The 13,097-nt window shown below is 47.0% G+C and overlaps 1 protein-coding gene across 9 annotated transcripts in view; it reads left to right on the forward strand.

Annotated features, from left to right (window-relative positions):
* The window catches only part of TBC1D8 (TBC1 domain family member 8), a 124,626-nt gene that overhangs the window by 88,085 nt on the left and 23,444 nt on the right, over positions 1-13,097 (forward strand). For 6 of the 9 annotated variants that reach the window (XR_005061757.2, XR_005061758.2, XM_037019986.2 and 3 more), the window contains 8 exons: positions 373-523; positions 2,144-2,358; positions 2,645-2,695; positions 3,228-3,345; positions 5,804-6,089; positions 6,869-6,998; positions 7,129-7,227; positions 7,782-7,850. Coding sequence is in view for 7 of the 9 variants with exons in the window: in XM_037019986.2 (XP_036875881.2) it covers positions 373-523; positions 2,144-2,358; positions 2,645-2,695; positions 3,228-3,345; positions 5,804-6,089; positions 6,869-6,998; positions 7,129-7,227; positions 7,782-7,850 (1,119 nt within the window). In the remaining 2 variants the exon portion in view is untranslated. The remainder of the gene's footprint in view (positions 1-372; positions 524-2,143; positions 2,359-2,644; positions 2,696-3,227; positions 3,346-5,803; positions 6,090-6,868; positions 6,999-7,128; positions 7,228-7,781; positions 7,851-13,097) is intronic. The other 3 variants (XM_037019985.2, XM_037019987.2, XM_037019988.2) reach the window with 1 other exon arrangement.

The raw sequence follows: 13,097 nt of genomic DNA on the forward strand, positions 1-13,097 counted from the left end.
TCAACTGCTGGCTTGGTGTCAACATCCTGAGAGGCTTCCTCTAACATGCCCCCTCCCACCTCACCCGTCTGCTTTGGGCTGCGTTAGTGTTTGGATAAATGTATTCTTACTACCGGCTTTGCCAAGAAAATGACATTTTATTTGTGTAAATGTTCCCACTGGTTTCTGAACTCCTGAAGGGCTGGGGCTATGTGTTACTCATCTTTACATCCTCTGTGCCTGCTAGAGCTTCAAAAATGTGTGCTGAACAACTTGCCTGTCAGTGTTGGTGCCTCTGTTAACAGAGGCAACCTTCCCATCATGGACTTTGGATGGGCTGTGGTGGGAGGTGTGGGGAGGCTTCTTTGTACATCAAGAATTTTCCATTTTCAGTCCAGAGAACAGATAAAAATAAGCCTGTGGAATGACCACTTTGTGGAATATGGCAGAACTGTGTGTATGTTTCGCACAGAGAAGATCCGGAAGCTTGTGGCCATGGGGATCCCTGAATCTTTACGCGGCAAACTCTGGCTCCTTTTCTCAGGTACGTTCTTCCCGTGTCGTCAGGTCCGACATTGGGCCATTTGTCTTTGGGTTCCTCTGGGACGTTCCCAGTCAGGAACTTCGGCGCCCTTACCGTGTCTGCTGTGGGACCTGGGTCGATTTGCCTGAGGCCTCTGGGCTGCTGTGTCCTCCTTGGTCACTGGCTGAAGCGATCTCCTCACCCTTAAAAATGACTTTGTGAGTCTGTACATAGTCCTGGCAATTCAGGAACCCCTCGAGGTGAAGTGTCTTTCTAGGTCATGAGTTCTGAAGTAGACTGAACAACAGCCCTTCCTAAATTGTTCACGTGTGATGAGATCCCTCCGCACACACTTTTGTTGTTCCCTCTTCCCGGAGCACACGGCGCATCCCCGAGAGCAGACGGAAGCTCTCTCTTCTGTCCTGGCTCCCCTTGTAACACCTGGCTGCTCAGTGATGGCCTTATGATGGAAGAACTCCTTTTTAAAATGTAAAACCTCTCCTGTATTTTCCTATTTGATAAAAATACTTTCTATTCCTAATTGGAAAGAATGAGGAGCAGAGAGCAAAGAAAGTAACAGTCGTCATAGTCCCAACACTGGGGTGACACCTGTTAATGCCATTGGTTTTCTGTCTTCTGGGTCTCCTCAGTGAGCATGCGCACACACACACACACACGCACACACACACACACTCTCTCTCTCTCTCTCTCTCTCTCTCAAAGACCGCATAGTCACTTCATCAAGGGCTATCTTTCCCACAAGGTAGGATGTTTCCTTTGTTGACAGAAAGATCGCTGTCATGCTTAAGCTCTTGCTAAGTAAGTGCCCATCGGAACATGTGAATGCCAGGGTGACTCTTTAACGGATGTGGTGGGAATCTGTCATTGCTGATGGGTGGTAGGGCTGGGAAGGAGGTTTATCACACTAAACTGGATCAGAATTAAAAGCCATTCACTAGTAGCCAAAGGTGGAACTGGGCCCCTTCTGCTCCTCCCTGCATGGGGCTGGCGTCAGGACTGGCACCCGTCTGCTGCCTGGGGTGGGGGGCCACCGGGTAACCCCAGATGCCATGGTGCTGGTCCGTGTGTGGCTGGAAGCCTTGTAGGGTGTGGAGTTGCCCATCAGGAGCTCGGTGGGAGAGCTGTTTGGTCATCTGCTTGGATGAACCCAGCTTCAGCATTTCCTGTGGGCAGCTTGTTACCCCTTGATACTGGTTGACATTACTTAATGATAATTGCACCTTCTTGTGCATTTCACATACAGGTGATCAATAATTGCTTGTTGAATTAATGCATGATCGTGCATGTGTGTCTGTGTATATAAGTGTATGTGTGTGTGCATGTGTATATACACAACTGCTGTTACAGGGAATACAGCATATTAAAAGCACATTAATAAAGCTATTTCTAGTGTGAGTGTCCTCCTCTCCTTATAAGGGTATTCTTAGGGAAGCCATATTCTTTCTTCCTTCTTTGTTTTTGGCAGAAACAAAGTCCATTTGGTTTTGTGTGGTCCCAAAAAATTATTTTCTGTCCCTCAAGTAATGAGATTCCACTGAGGTTGTCCAGCAGGACAAGCCCCTCCCCATGTTGACACTACCTGGAATTCAGTCCCCCTGAGCACTACTTTTCAATTGCCAGATGCTGTGACCGAGCTTGCCTGCCATCCTGGTTACTACAATAGCCTGGTGGAGGCATCCATGGGGAAGTGCTGCCTGGTGACGGAGGAGATAGAACGGGACCTGCACCGCTCCTTACCAGAGCACCCTGCCTTCCAAAACGAAACGGGCATCGCCGCTTTGCGGAGAGTCCTGACGGCCTATGCCCACCGGAACCCCAAAATCGGGTACTGCCAGGTGAGGAATGCACTGAGGGGTGGAGATCCTTTAGCCCGCATCTTGTGCTGACCACCACGCTCTGGGGTCTGGCTTGCCACGCAGTACCTAGGGCTGTCATGTGAATGCTCTGTGCTTGGCGCCTTCCCCTAAAGAATGTGTGGAATGGGGCTGACGGAACTCAGCCTAGGGCAGTCAGGCAGGCTGATGATGGGAGATGGGAAGCACTGCCCTTGCCTGAGCAGAGCAGTGCACCTGCTGAACTGCTGTCCACGGCAGGCAGATTCCACCTTCGCTGCCCCTCCAGGCCTCTGCTTCTGTGGACCTTTGCCTTTCCAGACCTCTACAGAAGTTACAGGTGAGATGTCCTCCTGAGTTCAGTTGGGACATTAGCCCAGTCACTTGGGTGCAGGAAACAAGTGCAGAGTGGAAACCAGGAAGCTAAAACAAGAAAAAAATCCAGGGCATGACAGGATTCGGGAAGCTTCCAACATTAGAAAATAGAAGATTTTAAACTTTATTTTCCTGTGGATATGCAAGGTCAGTGGTGAATGAAGTTGTGTGTGTGTGTGTGTGTGTCTGAACACACAGAGTTTAGCTGGACTTGGTGTTAGCTGGAGGCATGCACCACAGCTAATCCCAGCACTGCCCGGTGGGGACGTGGTGGAGTGGCAGCTGGTTGCTCAGCCTGCTGCATCCTCTGAGGACCATGTTGGTGTCATGGTCACTCCACCTGGCAGGTGACAGCGTGTTTGGGCTACAGTGGGTCTCTGCCTACCCAGGCTTGACTTTTGGGGATCACTTGAGCTTGTGTATTTTGTAATGTCTCTGTGGCACTGCGTGGTGTGGTGTGGTCAGTAACTGTCCATCCTCTGTGAACCCCCGAGCAGTCCATGAACATCCTGACCTCCGTTTTGCTGCTGTACGCCAAAGAGGAGGAGGCCTTCTGGCTGCTGGTTGCTGTGTGTGAGCGGATGCTGCCTGACTACTTCAGCCACCGTGTCATTGGTAACTGGCCCCTCCCCCCCCATGCCTGGGGAGTAGTGACAGAGCCTGGCAGAGACACTTGTCATCATCCTGGTCATGAAATCCCCCGTGCCACTCAGCTAGTTTCTGCAGAAACAGCTTCGTTCTTGAATTTGTAGAACCAACTGTGTAATTCTCTGCAGAGTTTTGGCATTAGGTGGAATAAGGTAACCTGATTACTCTTGCTGTGAGCATGTGTAGGTTTTGGATAAAAAACAAATTCTTTTACCTGGATAGCTGAACTTACAAGAGGGAAACAAAAATTCCTAGGCTCAATAAACAAGTCAAAGTGAAAACTGGAGAGGTTTGTCACAGATGCTGTGCCTGGCAAGGGAAGGGGGTCTTGCGCTTGGTCCATGGAGCTCATTCAGGCAGGTGATCCCTCTGCTCTAGGGGAGGAGGTGGGCAGAGCAGTACTGGGGGCCTTCAAGGCCCAGGCCTAGAGAGCAGGCTTAGGAAACTTCCTGACTTGCATAAGTTGAGGGTAATTAGCTCCTGTGCTGCTGGGCTTTGGGCAACCCTGGGACCCCACAGTACACCAGCGCTGGGTGCCTGTCTTTCATGCGGTTGAGATGTGAAGCTGCGTTTTCTCTGTGGTCCAGCAGCCTCCTGGTGGAGGAAATGACAGAAATACTGCTTCAGCCTGGTGACACTCCTAGGGACACTTTTTAGTAATCTGGAATGAGAGATGGAGATGGTCTAAGATAGGGTGGCAGCAGTGGGAACCGAACAAAAGAACTGATTTGAGACCGAATTTGGCAAGAAATTGATGTGCAGGCAAGGCAGGCAGGGAAAAGACACTTGAAGGCTGATATCCTAAGAACTGAGGGGGGAACATGGCGACCTCTGGGTGGAGGAGGGCCTGTTGGCATACGAGGGTGGGGGTGGGCGTGGGGTGGCAGCTGGGAAGGAGGGGTCTACTCTATGCCTTCTGGCCGTCTTTGAGGTATGCCTTTTTTCCCCGGCTGGCTTCATGTGCCAAGTGGTTAACTGGCTTGCTTCCCTTCTTACTTTGTATTGTGGGAGGCAGTTTCATGTACAGAGCAGCAAGGAATAACCCCAGAGTCACTGGCGGCATGTTGTCAAAGCCATTGTCAGTTGATGTGTGTTGCTGTGGGAGCTCACACCCAACATGAGATATGCACGCACCTGTGTGAACACCTTCCAGTACAGGGAGGGGCATTTGGCACAGGCCCACAAAGCTCCCTCTGCCCCTTCCCTGCTGCAGGCATGGGTCCTGATGGCTATCACCATCAATTAGTTTGGTCTGTTCTTAAACGGGATATAAATTTATATGTTTACTTGGTATAAATGTAATAACAGAGAATGTTCTTTTTTGTGTCTGGCTTCTTTCACACTGTGGTGTTGCTGGTGGCCAGGAGTGTGTCCTTATTGCTGAGCAGCTCTTCACTGTGCATTCACACCATGGTTTGTTTATATCCAGCCACCTGTTGATAGACATTGGAGTTGTTTCCAGCTTTTTATTATGAGTGGGGTTGCAGTGAGGATTCAAGTATAAGTCTTTTTGTGAATATATATAGTCAGTTTTCTTGAGTATTTACCTTGGAGTAGAATTGCCTCATCATAGGTTGGATGTAAGATTATCTTTGTAAGAAACTGTCAGTTTTCCAAAACAGGTATAATGTAGTCACACATCTCATACTCAGAGCAAAGTTTTGGAGTTCCAGTTGCTCTACGTCCCTATTAACACTTGGCATTGTCTGTCTTTTCATTTTAGCTATTCTAGTGGATGAGAGAAGGTATATTTAATTTGCATTTCTCTTAGTAATGATGTTGGACATATTGTTCTGTCATTTTGGCCATTTGGTTATCTCTTCTGAAGAGTTTGTTCAAATCTTCTGCCTACTTAAAAAAAAACCAGTTGTTATTGTCAGTTACTGCCTTCTTATTAGAGAGTTGTAGTTCTTTATTTTGACTACAAGGTCTTTGTCAGGTGTATGTTTTGTGAATATTTTCTCTGCATTTGAAGTTGCCATTTTCATTTTATTAATGGTGTCTTTTGAAGAACGCCAGTCTTTAGTTTCAGGGAAGTCCCGCTTATAATTTTTTCTATGTTTAGTGCTTGTTGTGTCCTAAGTGATTTTGCCTTTTTTACTATATTTTCTTTTGTAAGTTTGATAGTATTAGCTTTCTATTTAGGTTTGTGACATGTTTCAAATGTGTTCTTCTGTATGGTGTGAAGTAGGAGTCAAGGTTCTCCTGTACTCCGCAGTAACGACTGGGCACTCTGTTGAAAACACCGTCCTTTCCCATTGAATTGCCTTGGTCAGAATGTCAGACATCAATTAACTAAGTGTGAGTCCCTTTCTGGACTCAAATTCTGTTCACTGTTCTACTTATCTCAGAGTAGTTTAAATTTCAGGCTAGCTTCGAGAGGTGGTCCCTCTCTAATGGAGCCTCCCTGGCCTTCCTCTGCCAGGGGCCCAGGTGGACCAGTCTGTCTTTGAGGAACTCATCAAGGAGCGCCTGCCCGAGCTGGCGGAGCATATGCACGATCTGACAGCCCTGGCACCCATCTCGCTCTCATGGTTCCTGACTCTGTTCCTCAGCATCATGCCTCTGGAGAGTGCGGTGAATGTGGTAGATTGCTTCTTCTATGACGGCATCAAAGCCATCTTCCAGCTGGGGCTGGCTGTGCTGGAGGCCAATGCCGAGGACCTGTGCAGCAGCAAGGATGATGGCCAGGCCCTGATGGTCCTCAGCAGGTGGGCACTGGTGCTGCTCTGTGTGGCTTCTGGGGTGAGGTGGGTGGCAGCTGGGACACTGGGAGATGGGCGGCGGGGACAGCAGGTACCCAGCAGGGCTGTTGCTGTGGAAGTTGCCTTCCACACTGTGACTGTCACTCTGTGGTCTCCCAGAGCAGGTTGCCTAGGGGACTGTCACCCTGCAGGGAAAGAGCATGTCCTCTCTCACTCCCCTTACCAAGTGAGCTAGCGTAGGGAAAGGAGCAGAGGGTGGTCAGTGCTTTTCTCTGAGGAGATTCAAGTGTCTGGAGTCTGAGTGGGCTCACAGGGGCCTTAAACAAGATGGTAGGTACCTCGAAATGTTGGCCTCATGCAGCCAGGTGGAGGTTTCAGATGTCTGTGTTTAGGGCCTGGTGTGTCAAAGGGAAAGAAAAGTTCCACTCACCTGAGGCCTGGGTCTCTTGGAGCTCAGGGTGAGTTGTATTGGAAATGAAGGGTTCTAGAATATCGTGGAAGTTTATAGTTGCGTGTGTGTGCAGAATTTTGTATTTACCTCACTGGAGAGTTCCAGATGCCTGGAAACCTGCCCGTGGAGTCCAGATTGACAAGTCTGGCTTTAGGGATGGATATCTCTCTTCTCTAAAATGAGCTGGGAAATTGCTACCCTGCGTCCTCCCAGCATTGGGAGAACCATGTTTGAAGGGGCAGCAGCGTGTTAGCAGGCTGCTGTGAGGTGGCTGATGGCATGTGGTGCCAGGGGGAGGGTGGACCCCCTGCTTAATGGTGGGTGGTGTGCTCAGGTTTCTAGATCACATTAAGAATGAGGATAGCCCTGGACCCCCCATTGGCAGCCACCATGCCTTCTTCTCCGATGACCAGGAGCCCCATCCTGTGACTGACATTGCTGACCTGATCCGGGACTCCTATGAGGTATCTGGGCTCCTCATTCCCACCACCTTAGACGTTTGTTTGGGACTTTGAGGGAGGTTTTCTGGGCTACCTCACATCCTTTGTTTATATGCAAAAAGGGATTCAAGGAGTATCCGTTCTGTCCCTGCAGAAATTTGGAGACCGGTCTGTGGCGCAGATTGAGCACCTGCGCTGTAAGCACAGGGTCAGGGTTCTCCAGGGCCACGAAGACATCACAAAGCAGAACGTGGTGAGTAGCAGGCCTTGCAAGGGCAGTAGCCAGTCTCTAGCCTGGTATGACCCCTGCTGGTCTGCTAATGAGAATGCTAGCTTTTTCTTTTCTTTTTTTTTTTTGGATTGAGTTATAAACTTAATAGGGTGACATGGTGCAGAAATAGCATGGGTTTTAGAGTCAGATAGATTGTGAGCAAATCAACCACTGTGAGCCTCAGTTTCCCCAATTGTAAAAGAGGACAATAATACCCAGTGATGGGATTAAATGAGGCATATGCAATGCTTAGCACAGATGGCCTGTGGTGGTAGTTGTTCAGGAGGAACTTCCTGCACAACCTCTATCTTTGCTAGCGCCTAACTTCTGTGAGAACGTACACATTTGTCCTGAGCCAGTGATGTGGAAATTGGAAGATCGCACAAAGTGATCTGTGTGCCAGAAGGGAACAGATGGGTTCCCTGAGGGAGGCTCGCACCTTGCCTGGTGTCCCATCTGCAGGGAGAGCCCCTGTCCTGGACCCTCCCTGGTGCAGGCAGAGGACTCACTCCATTGCTCTTTATTCTTTCCTCAAGCTCCGCGTTGTTATCCCAGACGTTTCAATTCTTCCCGAAGACCTAGAGGAACTCTACGACTTATTCAAGGTATGAAAGTCAGGGAAGATGTGGAAGTGACAGGTCCTGCGTCCACCCACCTAGTCAGCCTGCAGGGGGCAGGTGTGTGAGCAGCCATGGGTGCCCCTGATCCGTTCCTCACTGTTCTGCCCTGAGTTCCCGGTGCACAGGAGACGGGCCCAACCATGACCCTTACTGAAATGTTCACCTCTTCTACTTTAATTACTCATGTTTTTATATTTCTGTGACTGGTATGAATCTAGTTTATAGTCTGTTTTCCCTTGATTTACTAACACTTTTCCATGTTGCCACATAGTCTTACTCATTTTGAAATAACTATAACCTATCATATGGTAATATTTAATATTCCAAACCATATTTCTAATATTTGTATATTTAGGTGGATTCCCAGGTCTTGCTACTTAAATTTTGAATTCTAGGTGGATTCCCAGGTCTTGCTCCTTAAATCACCCTTGCAAAGAACACTTTCAAGTGCCTTGTTAGAAATACTCTTGCTCCAGACACTAAAAATGAGGCAGGGAGGCAGACGACTTGATTCCTGCACCTGGTGGTGAAGGAGGAGGGAGGGCAGCTGCAGAAGCCACCCCGTGCTGAGGAGAGTCCGTTCCCGCTGGAAGCTCGGAGTTTCTGTGGCCTCGGAGCTCAAGTTGCCGGGATGTTTGCCATAGTAGCTGAGCAGGGCTGCAGAGGTGGGGGGAGCCTGCCATGGACCTGTGGGACACAGATGCCCCTGTCACTGCCTGGGACCGCTGGCTCAGCCAGGCATGCCTCATTCATAACAAGCAGGGTGTGTGGGGAGGAGACTCCCACCTGTGTCTCCTGGAAACAACACCTGTTTTCAAGTTACATTGCTTCCTTTGTCTCATGAAGAGAAAGTAAGCAGTCAACGGGCACTTGGCTCCCCAGCTCCCCACCTCTCTCTCTGACTTTCAGGAAGGAAACAGAATTCTAGACACATAAAAGCAAGTACTAACAAATGCATTGTTTAGCATAAAAAGTCTCATGACTGTTCTCAATTTGAGAGAGTAAGACCGGTCACAAATCTGATTTCATATACTTTAAAAGATTGCTTTAACTTAATTATAAAAATAAAATTCATTGATTACTAATCATTCATCTTTCATACAAAGTATCTGAGAAGGTAAGAGCTGACTCTTGTTTCCTGTTTGTCTTTCCTATGAATGACATGAGTGGCACTTGATGAAATTTAATTTGTAGTTAGCTCTACAAGTTTTTCATTAATGCAGGACTAACTGCAAATACTAACTTACACTATAAATACAAGATAATTTTCAAAATATAAAAGGAATTGCAGTAGTGGAGTGCCATAACCCCAGGGTCCAATGCAGTTGAACCAGTTGAGGCGCCTCATCTGTGCAGCGCCGGCAGCGCCTCCCTCCGGCAAGAGTCCACATCACATCCCACACAAACACCGGCTCAGACCTCATGCTCTTCCCCTTCCCTGAATTTATTTCCTTGGCTTTCATAGTCTGACTTCATGGGGTTCGATGCTTGTTTAAGGATGGTGGGGCATAATATTGTCCAGCTGGGTTTTACATACTGAATTTTATTTTATTTTGAATCCGAATTTTCCTTTCTCAAGGGGCAGGACCACCTATATAGTGATACCCTTACATTGTTTTATAAGTATGTGGCAAGTTCTTAATAAGGAGTCCATTCCTTAGCTGTACTGCCTCCTTCTCTAAGCCTGGAATGTATAGGCATGACCATTCTCTATGTTAATCAGAAATAGTCAGCTCTGACTCTCATCTTTATGTGCCCTTTCTTATTAATGAAGAACAATGTGGTTGGCACTTAATACAATCTATTTTTATTGTTAATTTAAAGCAGTCTTTTTTTATGCTTTACTGCAATTCTTTTTTTTCTTTCTTTCCATTTTGTTGCCATACAGCACTGTATAAACTAAAGGCATAAGGACTTGACTTAAATATGTTGTGAAATAATTAGCAATAGTAAGTTTAGTCTATAGCCACCATCTCATACGGACACAAAGAGGAAAGCCTTTTTCCTTGTGATGAGAGCTCCTAGTGTCTCCTCCCTCAGCAGCCCTCCTGGTCCCACGCAGTGGTGTGACTGTAGTCACCATGCTGTCCGCTACATCCTGTGACTCTGGCGAGAGGAAATCCCAGCCAAAATACCTGGCTGAAATCGAGATCAGTCAAAGGGAGAAATAAAGTTTAAAACCTGTTTATTGCTTACAAACTGCAGTCCGGGTCCGTCTCTCTCTTGCCGCGGCAGAAGCAATGGAAGCCTCCTCCCCATCACCTCTCAGGTTCAGATAAGCCTTTGGTCTCCCAGGTAATTACCCACTGACATGGAGCTGGACTTCTCTCTACCCCTGAGGATATGCAAATGCACCAAAGCCAGGCGAGATATTCTGAAACTGTTACAATTTTACCCACGGGCCACCCCTCCAGAAATCTCGCCTTACAATCTACTCATTCCCCATCTTCTGCAATGGTCTTGGGTGAGAAAACTGGAGCATTGTGCCCAGACTAATGACATAACAATAGCAACAATAAAATTACGACAATCCTCAAGCCGGAGAATTCAGCGAGGTTCAGAGTCTTAGGCACATTAAGTCCATAGCTCGTCCATTCCATAGGCAGGCAGCAGCTGAGCGTTCAGAGCAATCATCACATGGCAGCTGCAGCCAGGGGGCGCATTCAGGCCACAAGGACTGTAGGAGAAAATAACCTTAAGGGCGATAAGATACATGTTTTAATAACAGCAGCATAGGCAAATCTTGTCCATCAGGTAGGATACATGCAAGGGAGTGGTCTTATGATAAAACAGTGGCAGGAATGGGATCTTGTCCTGGTCTAGTATACCAGGCTTTCACCCCCCTCCCTGTGCGAGTTACAGATGGATTGATATATAGGGCTACAGGAGGTACATGCACTGGCCATAAACATAAAACAAAACTTCCCTGCAAGATGCTCTTACCTCCTGCACATTTTGGGTACACTACTGTGACCTTTGGGGGCCCTTCAGCTGTTACTCCAGGAATACACACGAGGCCAGCTTCCAGGCCTTTCCCCCAAGGTGTCAGAGGGCCAGCCATCATTGGTCCATGTGTCGAAATGTCCAGGGCCAGGTCCATTCAACAGTGTCTCCAGGGCTCAGTGCAGTAGGGGCTGGCAGCATGATGTTGCTCTGCTGGCCATATCCTGGCTTCAATAGCTCTTCTTTGGTTTGGACGTACAATTGTATAGGAGAGGCAGCAATGTGTGTGAGCATATCCACAGGGCTCAAAGCTCCTTATGTGGCTTCTCGTTCAAATGCCACAGCACTGTCCATAGGCGAGCTGACCAACCCTGTAGACTATTGCTGTCCGATTTCAGGCCAGATTTCAACAAACCGTTGAACCTCTCTATCATGCCTGCCCCAGTAGGATTATATAGTACACGAAATTTTGACTTTATTCCTAATCACTGCACCCATTCTTGTAACACATGTCCAGTAAAGTGGGTGCCTTGATTGCTCTCAATCACCTGCGGCCGGCCATAGGCTGCACAGAGACGCTCCAGTCCCCTTTTGGTGGTTTGCTGATCTGTACAATGTGCAGGAAAAGCAAACAATAGTTCAGTAGCCATATCCACACAAGTCATGGTATACTGATATCCTTCTGATATGGACAGATGCTCAATATAGTCTATTTGCCACTTGACAAGGGGTATTGGCCCCCTTACTATTGTCCCATGTTGCTGTGGGACTCAGGGTAAGTCCCTCTTAGAGCACACAAGGCACTCCTGCCAGGCTCTGCTGACTTCTTCAAAGGTCAATGTCAAGCCACACCTATGGGCTATAGCCCACATTGTCTTTTTTTTCTTAATCATTGATTAATTTCCCTTTATTAAACCTAAAGTTATATAATTCTTTTTTAAGTATTGATATATACTCTTATGAAGGATTCACATGAAAAAACAATGTGGTTACTACATTTACCCATATTATCAAGTCCCTACCCATACCCCATTGCAGTCACTGTCCACATGCCACAGATTGACTATTTGCCTTCTCTGTGCTACACTGTCTTCCCCATCACCCCTCACACCATGTGTACTAAACATAATAGCCTTAATCCCCTTCTCCCTCTCTCCCCACCCGCTCTCCCACACCCCTCCCCTTTGGTAACAGCTAGTCCCCTTCTTGGAGTCTGTGAATCTGCTGCTGTTTTGTTCTTTCAGTTTTGCTTTGTTGTTATACTCCATAAATGAGGGGAATCATTTGGTACTTGTCTCTCTACACCTGTCTTATTTCACTGAGCATAACATCCTCCAGTTCCATCCATGTGTTGCAAGTGGTAGGATTTGTTTCTTTCTTATGGCTGATTAGTTTTCCATTGTGTATATATAGCACATCTTCTTTATCCATTCATCTACTGATGGACACTTAGGTTGCTTTCATATTTTGGCTATTGTAAATAGTGCTGCGATAAACATAGGGGTGTATACATTTTTTTGAATCTGAGAATGTATATTCTTTGGGTAATTTCCAAGGAGTGGGATTCCTGGGTCAAATGGTATTTCAATTTTTAGCTTTTTTGAGGAATCTCCATATTGCTCTCCACAATGGTTGACCTAGCTTACATTCCCACCAGCAGTGTAGGAGGGTTCCCCTTTCTCTGCATCCTCGCCAGCATTTGTTGTTCTTAGTCTTTTCGATGCTGGCTATCCTTACTGGTGTGAGGTGATATCTCATTGTGGTTTTAATTTGCATTTCCCTGATTATTAGTGATGTGGAGCATCTTCTCATGTGCCTGTTGTCCATCTGAATTTCTTTGGAGAATTGTCTCTTCATATTCTCCACCCATTTGTTAATTGGGTTATTTGCTTTTTGGGTGTTGAGGTGTGTGACTTCTTTATATATTTTGGATGTTAACACTTTGTCGGATATGTCATTTACAAATATATTCTCCCATACTGTAGGACGCCTTTTTATTCTGTTGATGGTGTCCTTTGCCGTACAGAAGCTTTTCAGTTTGATGTAGTTCCATGTGTTCATTTTTGCTTTTGTTTCCCTTGCTTGAGGAGATGCATTCAGGAAAAAGTTGCTCATGTTTATATTCAGATTTTTGCCTGTGTTTTTTTCTAAGAGTTTTATGGTTTCATGACTTACATTCAGGTCTTTGATCCATTTCAAGTTTACTTTTGTGTATGGGGTTAGACAGTGATCCAGTTTCATTCTCTTGCATGTAGCTTTCCAGTTTTGCCAACACCAGCTGTTAAAGAG

The sequence above is a fragment of the Manis javanica genome, chromosome 1 (genome assembly GCF_040802235.1).
Source record: "Manis javanica isolate MJ-LG chromosome 1, MJ_LKY, whole genome shotgun sequence".
NCBI lineage: Eukaryota > Metazoa > Chordata > Mammalia > Pholidota > Manidae > Manis > Manis javanica.